We start from the raw sequence: 9,074 nt of genomic DNA on the forward strand, positions 1-9,074 counted from the left end.
AAACACAGTTCAGACTGATGTTACTACATTAAACACAGTTCAGACTGATGTTACTACATTAAACACAGTTCAGACTGATGTTACTACATTAAACACAGTTCAGACTGATGTTACTACATTAAACACAGTTCAGACTGATGTTACTACATTAAACACAGTTCAGACTGATGTTACTACATTAAACACAGTTCAGACTGATGTTACTACATTAAACACAGTTCAGACTGATGTTAGTACATTAAACACAGTTCAGACTGATGTTACTACATTAAACACAGTTCAGACTGATGTTACTACATTAAACACAGTTCAGACTGATGTTACTACATTAAACACAGTTCAGACTGATGTTACTACATTAAACACAGTTCAGACTGATGTTACTACATTAAACACAGTTCAGACTGATGTTACTACATTAAACACAGTTCAGACTGATGTTACTACATTAAACACAGTTCAGACTGATGTTAGTACATTAAACACAGTTCAGACTGATGTTACTACATTAAACACAGTTCAGACTGATGTTACTACATTAAACACAGTTCAGACTGATGTTACTACATTAAACACAGTTCAGACTGATGTTACTACATTAAACACAGTTCAGACTGATGTTACTACATTAAACACAGTTCAGACTGATGTTACTACATTAAACACAGTTCAGACTGATGTTACTACATTAAACACAGTTCAGACTGATGTTAGTACATTAAACACAGTTCAGACTGATGTTACTACATTAAACACAGTTCAGACTGATGTTACTACATTAAACACAGTTCAGACTGATGTTAGTATTACTACATTAAACACAGTTAAGACTGATGTTAGTACATTAAACACAGTTAAGACTGATGTTACTACATTAAACACAGTTCAGACTGATGTTACTACATTAAACACAGTTCAGACTGATGTTACTACATTAAACACAGTTCAGACTGATGTTACTACATTAAACACAGTTCAGACTGATGTTACTACATTAAACACAGTTCAGACTGATGTTACTACATTAAACACAGTTCAGACTGATGTTACTACATTAAACACAGTTCAGACTGATGTTACTACATTAAACACAGTTCAGACTGATGTTACTACATTAAACACAGTTCAGACTGATGTTACTACATTAAACACAGTTCAGACTGATGTTACTACATTAAACACAGTTCAGACTGATGTTACTACATTAAACACAGTTCAGACTGATGTTACTACATTAAACACAGTTCAGACTGATGTTAGTATCCTACATATCCTACACCTCTAAGTGTCTCATCTCTCCGTCCCCGTCTTTCCCTGTAGACTGATGTCTCATCTCTCCGTCCCTGTCATTCCCTGTAGACTGATGTCTCATCTCTCCGTCCGTGTCATTTCCTGTAGATGGAGTTGAGTGCAGTAGCAGCGTTGTGTGAAGTGACAGGGATGAAAGATCCTCTGGTTTTGAAATTCTTCTCTAAAGCCCAGAGACTCAACGTCTCATACTCTCTACCTAGAGACAGGTACGTGTCCTACTCTCTACCTAGAGACAGGTACGTGTCCTACTGTCCTACTCTCTACCTAGAGACAGGTATGTGTCCTACTCTCTACCTAGAGACAGGTACGTGTCCTACTGTCTACCTAGAGACAGGTACGTGTCCTACTGTCTACCTAGAGACAGGTACGTGTCCTATTGTCTACCTAGAGACAGGTACGTGTCCTACTGTCTACCTAGAGACAGGTACGTGTCCTATTGTCTACCTAGAGACTGGTACGTGTCCTACTGTCTACCTAGAGACAGGTACGTGTCCTACTGTCTACCTAGAGACAGGTACGTGTCCTATTGTCTACCTAGAGACAGGTACGTGTCCTATTGTCTACCTAGAGACAGGTACGTGTCCTACTGTCTACCTAGAGACAGGTACGTGTCCTATTGTCTACCTAGAGACAGGTACGTGTCCTACTGTCTACCTAGAGACTGGTACGTGTCCTATTGTCTACCTAGAGACAGGTACGTGTCCTACTGTCTACCTAGAGACAGGTACGTGTCTTCTGTCCTACTCTCTACCTAGAGACAGGTACGTGTCCTACTCTCTACCTAGATGCTAGATAGCTAATTACAACAGGTGTTTAGAGCATGCTAGATAGTTAAATACCACAGGTGTTCAGAGCATGCTAGATAGTTAAATACCACAGGTGTTCAGAGCATGCTAGATAGTTAAATACCACAGGTGTTCAGAGCATGCTAGATAGTTAAATACCACAGGTGTTCAGAGCATGCTAGATAGTTAAATACCACAGGTGTTCAGAGCATGCTAGATAGTTAAATACCACAGGTGTTCAGAGCATGCTAGATAGTTAAATACCACAGGTGTTCAGAGCATGCTAGATAGTTAAATACCACAGGTGTTCAGAGCATGCTAGATAGTTAATTACCACAGGTGTTCAGAGCATGCTAGATAGTTAAATACAACAGGTGTTCAGAGCTGTCATAGCTGTCGCTTTCCTCATCCTCAGATGAGGTGAGGAGAGAAGGATCTTCTGACCAAAATGCGGAGTCTGGGAAATATGCCATCTTTATTTTATAACGAACACCGATGACAACGAAAACAAACACTTTCAAAACTTACAAAATAACAAACGACGTAGAACGGAACCTGAACATAAACTCACATAACAAACGTAAACTCACGGACAGGAACGTTACATCGAAACACACGAACAGCCAAACAGTCCCGTAAGTGAAACACATCGACAACGACGAAGACATCACAGGAGACAATCACCCACAAACACACAGTGATAATGCCCTACCTAAATATGACTCTTGATTAGAGGAAAATGCAAACCACCTGCCTCTAATCAAGAGCCATACCAGGCAAACCGAAACCAACATAGAAACAGGTAACATAGACTGCCCACCCAAAACACATGCCCTGACCAAAAACACATAAAAACTAACATAAATAGGTCAGGACTGTTACAGTACCCCCCCCCCAAGGTGCGAACGCCGGGCGCACCAGCACAAAGTCCAGGGGAGGGTCCGGGTGGGCAGTTGACCACGGTGGTGGTTCCGGTTCCGGACGCTGTCCCCATACCACCATAGTCACTCCCCTCTTCTGTCTACCCCTACCACTGACCACCCAAACATTACCTTCCCCTAAATAATCAGCTAGCACCGGAACAAGGGGCAGCACCGGGACAAGGGGTAGCACCGGGACAAGGGGCAGCACAAAAACAAGGGGCAGCACCAGGATAAGGACCATCACTGGAATAAGGGGCAGCACCGGGACAAGGGGCAGCACCGGGACAAGGGGCAGCACCGGGACAAGGGGCAGCACCGGGACAAGGGGCAGCACCGGGACAAGGGGCAGCACCGGGACAAGGGGCAGCACCGGGACAAGGGGCAGCACCGGGACAAGGGGCAGCACCGGGACAAGGGGCAGCACCGGGACAAGGGGCAGCACCGGGACAAGGGGCAGCACCGGGACAAGGGGCAACACCGGGACAAGGGGCAGATCCCGGCTGAAGGACTCTGGCAGGTCCTGTTTGGACGGCTCTGGCAGGTCCATGCTGGCTGACGGCTCTCGACGCTCATGGCAGACTGACGGCTCTCTACGCTCATGGCAGGCTGACGGCTCTCGACGCTCATGGCAGGCTGACGGCTCTCGACGCTCATGGCAGGCTGACGGCTCTCGACGCTCATGGCAGGCTGACGGCTCTCGACGCTCATGGCAGGCTGACGGCTCTCGACGCTCATGGCAGGCTGACGGCTCACGACGCTCATGGCGCTCTGACGGCTCTGGCTGCTCATGGCTCTCTGACGGCTCTGGCTGCTCATGGCTCACTGACGGCTCTGGCTGCTCATGGCTCTTTGACGGCTCTGGCTGCTCATGGCTCACTGACGGCTCTGGCTGCTCATGGCTCACTGACGGCTCTGGCTGCTCATGGCTCACTGACGGCTCTGGCAGATCCTGTCTGGTTAGCGGCTCTGGCAGATCCTGTCTGGTTGGCGGCTCTGGCAGATCCTGTCTGGTTGGCGGCTCTGGCAGATCCTGTCTGGTTGGCGGCTCTGGCAGATCCTGTCTGGTTGGCGGCTCTGGCAGATCCTGTCTGGCTGACGGCTCTAGCGGCTCCTGTCTGGCTGATGGCTCTAGCGGCTCCTGTCTGGCTGACGGCTCTGTAGGCTCATGGCAGACGGGCGGCTTTGCAGGCTCATGGCAGACGGGCGGCTTTGCAGGCTCCTGGCAGACGGATGGCTCAGATGGCGCTGGGAAGACGGATGGCTCAGATGGCGCTGGGAAGACAGATGGCTCAGATGGCGCTGGGGAGACGGATGGCTCAGATGGCGCTGGGGAGACGGATGGCTCAGATGGCGCTGGGGAGACGGATGGCTCTGGCCGGATATGGCGCACTGTAGACCTGGTGCGTGGTGCCGGAACTGGAGGCACCGTGCTAATGATAAGCACCTTCCTACTAGTGCGGGGAGCAGAGACAGGGCACACTGAACTCTCAAAGCGTACTCTATACCTGGTGCGTGGTACCGGCACTGGTGGCACCTGGCTGAGGGCACGCACCTCAGGACTAGTACGGGGAGAAGTGACAGTGTGTACAGGACTTGGGAGACGCACAGGTGGCTTAGTGCGTGGGGCCGGAACTGGAGGCACCGAACTGGATACACGCACTATAAGGAGAGTGCGTGGAGGAGGAACAGGGCTCTGGAAATGCACTGGTAGCCTAGTGCGTAATATAGGCACTGTAGGTACTAGGCTGGGGCGGGGAGGTGGCGCCGGAAATACCGGACCGTGCAGGCGTACTGGCTCTCTTGAGCATTGAGCCTGCCCAACCTTACCTGGTTGAATGCTCCCGGTCGCCCTGCCAGTGCGGCGAGGTGGAATAGCCCGCACTGGGCTATGCAGGCGAACCGGGGAAACCATGCGTAAGGCAGGTGCCATGTATGCCGGCCCGAGGAGACGCACTGGAGACCAGACGCGTTGAGCCGGCCTCATGACACCTGGCTCAATGCCCAATCTAGCCCTACCAGTGCGGGGAGGTGGAATAACCCGCACTGGGCTATGCACACGTACAGGAGACACCGTGCGCTCTACTGCGTAACACGGTGTCTGCCCGTACTCCCGCTCTCCACGGTTAGCCTGGGAAGTGGGCGCAGGTCTCCTACCTGCCCTTGGCCCACAACCCCTTAGCCCCCCCCCCAAGAAATTTTTGGGAGTTACTCACGGGCTTTTCGGGCTTCCGTGCAAGACGTGTCCCCTCATAATTCCGGTTACGAGCTTGAATCTCCGGCTTCCATCCACGTCTCCTAGCTGCCTCCTCATACCAGCGCTCCTGGGCTGTGGCTGCCTCACTCTTCTCACGAGAGCAGCGATTTCCTCCAGTTTGCGCCCAGGGTCCTCTACCAGACAGGATCTCCTCCCAAGTCCAAAAGTCCTTGTTGCTCCGTCGAGCATTTTTCCCATACCGCTTGGTCTCTGTATTTTGGTGGGTGATTCCGTCATAGCTGTCGCTTTCCTCATCCTCAGATGAGGTGAGGAGAGAAGGATCTTCTGACCAAAATGCGGAGTCTGGGAAATATGCCATCTTTATTTTATAACGAACACCGATGACAACGAAAACAAACACTTTCAAAACTTACAAAATAACAAACGACGTAGAACGGAACCTGAACATAAACTCACATAACAAACGTAAACTCACGGACAGGAACGTTACATCGAAACACACGAACAGCCAAACAGTCCCGTAAGTGAAACACATCGACAACGACGAAGACATCACAGGAGACAATCACCCACAAACACACAGTGATAATGCCCTACCTAAATATGACTCTTGATTAGAGGAAAATGCAAACCACCTGCCTCTAATCAAGAGCCATACCAGGCAAACCGAAACCAACATAGAAACAGGTAACATAGACTGCCCACCCAAAACACATGCCCTGACCAAAAACACATAAAAACTAACATAAATAGGTCAGGACTGTTACAAGAGCATGCTAGATAGTTAAATACCACAGGTGTTCAGAGCATGCTAGATAGTTAAATACCACAGGTGTTTAGAGCATGCTAGATAGTTAAATACCACAGGTGTTCAGAGCATGCTAGATAGTTAAATACCACAGGTGTTCAGAGCATGCTAGATAGTTAAATACCACAGGTGTTCAGAGCATGCTAGATAGTTAAATAGATGATGTGTGTCTTCTCTCCAGTCCTGGATTCGATGAAGATGACCCTGCTGCATCGTTGGTTCTGGACTTTGGAGACAAAGTCCTGTTGAAGCGACCAATCACCAAGCAGCTGGTTATAACCAATCACACAGCAATCCCAGCCCCCTTCACCCTGGAGGCGGAGTACTTCACTGGACACGCCCCTTCACCACCAGCCGGCCAATCGCAGCAGAGGTACAGTCTGTATTTTCTTAGTGTTATGCGGGGGTCGCCTGAAATCACTAACATCTGGTTTTCAGGGGTACAGTATCTTCAACGTAGCTTCCGTTACCCCTGAAAACCAGACGTGGGAACTATTTTTACTCATGCTACGTTAGGTTATTATTCCGTTCGTGTGTTTCATGCACTACTGCTGCTGCTGCTGCTGCTGCTGCTGCTGCTTCTACTACTATTATTACTACTACTACTACTACTACTACTACTACTACTACTACTACTACTACTACTGCTTCTACTACTACTACTACTACTACTACTACTACTACTATTACTACTACTACTACTACTACTACTACTACTACCACTACTACTACCACTACTACTACTACTACTACTACTACTACTACTATTACTACTACTACTACTACTACTACTACTACTACTACTACTACCACTACTACTACTACTACTACTACTACTACTACTACTACTACTACTACTACTACTACTACTACTACTACTACTACTACTACCACTACTACTACTACTACTACTAATACTACTACTACTACTACTACTACTACTACTACCACTACCACTACCACTACCACTACCACTACCACTACCACTACCACTACCACTACTACTACTACTACTACTACTACCACTACCACTACCACTACCACTACCACTACCACTACTACTACTACTACTACTACTACTACCACTACCACTACCACTACCACTACCACTACTACAACTACTACTACTACTACTACTACTACTACTACTACTACTACTACTACTACTACCACTACCACTACCACTACCACTACCACTACTACTACTACTACTACTACTACCACTACCACTACCACTACCACTACCACTACTACTACTACTACTACTACTACTACCACTACTACTACTACTACTACTACTACTACTACCACTACTACTACTACTACTACTACTACTACTACTACTACTACTACTATCACTACTACTACTACTACTACTACTACTACTACTACTACTACCACTACCACTACTACTACTACTACTAATACTACTACTACTACTACTACTACCACTACCACTACTACTACTACTACTACTACTACTACTACTACTACTACTACTACTACTACTATCACTACTACTACTACTACTACTACTACTACTACTACTACTACTACTACTACTACTACTACTACCACTACTACTACTACTACTACTACTACTACTACTACTACTACTACTACTACTACTACTACTACCACTACTACTACTACTACTACTTCCTTGAATTGTTTGCATCGAATAAATACTTTTGTCTCACCTCTGTTATGTTAATCTGTGCATTGACTCTTTGTGTTTCAGGGGCCTGTATGTAAGGAAGCCTTTACACTCTGTCCAAGCTAAGAAAGTAGAGGAGAAGGCACAGGAAGGTACACAGTAGGATTCATTTACACAGAAATCATTTCATGTTTCATTCCCTGAATCCAGTACATTTGACTGAACTGCGTTGTGACTGTTTGGTCCTGTATATACTGCCAGGGTTTGTGAGTGGGCTGTTGGCCCATGGGAAGGGCGCAGCGTTCTTCGTCCAGCCAGACTGTGGCATTCTGGGAGCGTTTGAGACTCAAACCATCGACATCACATCCTTCACCAACATGTGGGGGGAATATAGAGACCAGCTCATCTGTAAGGTACGACACCACTACTAACCCCTAATACTAACCCCTAACCCCTACTACTAACCCCTACTACTAACCCATAATACTAACCCCTAACCCCTAATACTAACCCCTAACCCCTAATACTAACCCCTAATACTAACCCATAATACTAACCCCTAACCCCTAATACTAACCCCTAACCCCTAATACTAACCCCTAATACTAACCCCTAATACTAACCCCTAACCCCTACTACTAACCCCTAATACTAACCCCTAATACTAACCCCTAACCCATAATACAAACCCTAACCCCTAATACTAACCCCTAACCCCTAATACTAACCCCTAATACTAACCCATAATACTAACCCCTAACCCCTAATACTAACCCCTAACCCCTAATACTAACCCCTAATACTAACCCCTAATACTAACCCCTAACCCCTACTACTAACCCCTAATACTAACCCCTAATACTAACCCCTAACCCCTAATACTAACCCCTAATACTAACCCCTAACCCCTAATACTAACCCCTAATACTAACCCCTAACCCCTAATACTAACCCCTAATGTTAACCCCTAATACTAATACTAACCCCTAACCCTAACCCCTAACACTAACTCCTAATACTAACCCCTAACACTAACCCCTAACACTAACCCCTAACCCCTAACACTAAACCCTAACCCCTAATACTAACCCCTAACCCCTAATACTAACCCCTAATACTAACCCCTAATACTAATCCCTAATACTAACCCCTACTACTAACCCCTAACCCCTACTACTAACCCCTAATCCTAACCCCTAACCCCTAATACTAACCCCTAATACTAACCCCTAACCCCTAATACTAACCCCTAATACTAACCCCTACTACTAACCCCTAACCCCTACTACTAACCCCTACTACTAACCCCTACTACTAACCCCTAACCCCTACTACTAACCCCTAATACTAACCCCTACTACTAACCCCTAACCCC

General features: G+C 46.8%; 1 protein-coding gene across 1 annotated transcript in view; it reads left to right on the forward strand.

Annotated features, from left to right (window-relative positions):
* The first annotated feature begins 1,292 nt into the window (after positions 1 to 1,292).
* The window catches only part of LOC129847380 (deleted in lung and esophageal cancer protein 1-like), a 50,877-nt gene continuing 43,095 nt past the window's right edge, over positions 1,293 to 9,074 (forward strand). The window contains exons 1-4 of the mRNA XM_055915155.1: positions 1,293 to 1,517; positions 6,224 to 6,415; positions 7,784 to 7,851; positions 7,961 to 8,112. Coding sequence (XP_055771130.1) covers positions 1,399 to 1,517; positions 6,224 to 6,415; positions 7,784 to 7,851; positions 7,961 to 8,112 — 531 coding nt within the window. The 5' untranslated portion in view covers positions 1,293 to 1,398. The remainder of the gene's footprint in view (positions 1,518 to 6,223; positions 6,416 to 7,783; positions 7,852 to 7,960; positions 8,113 to 9,074) is intronic.

Source organism: Salvelinus fontinalis, unplaced genomic scaffold, assembly GCF_029448725.1.
Source record: "Salvelinus fontinalis isolate EN_2023a unplaced genomic scaffold, ASM2944872v1 scaffold_0809, whole genome shotgun sequence".
Taxonomy (NCBI): Eukaryota; Metazoa; Chordata; class Actinopteri; order Salmoniformes; family Salmonidae; genus Salvelinus; species Salvelinus fontinalis.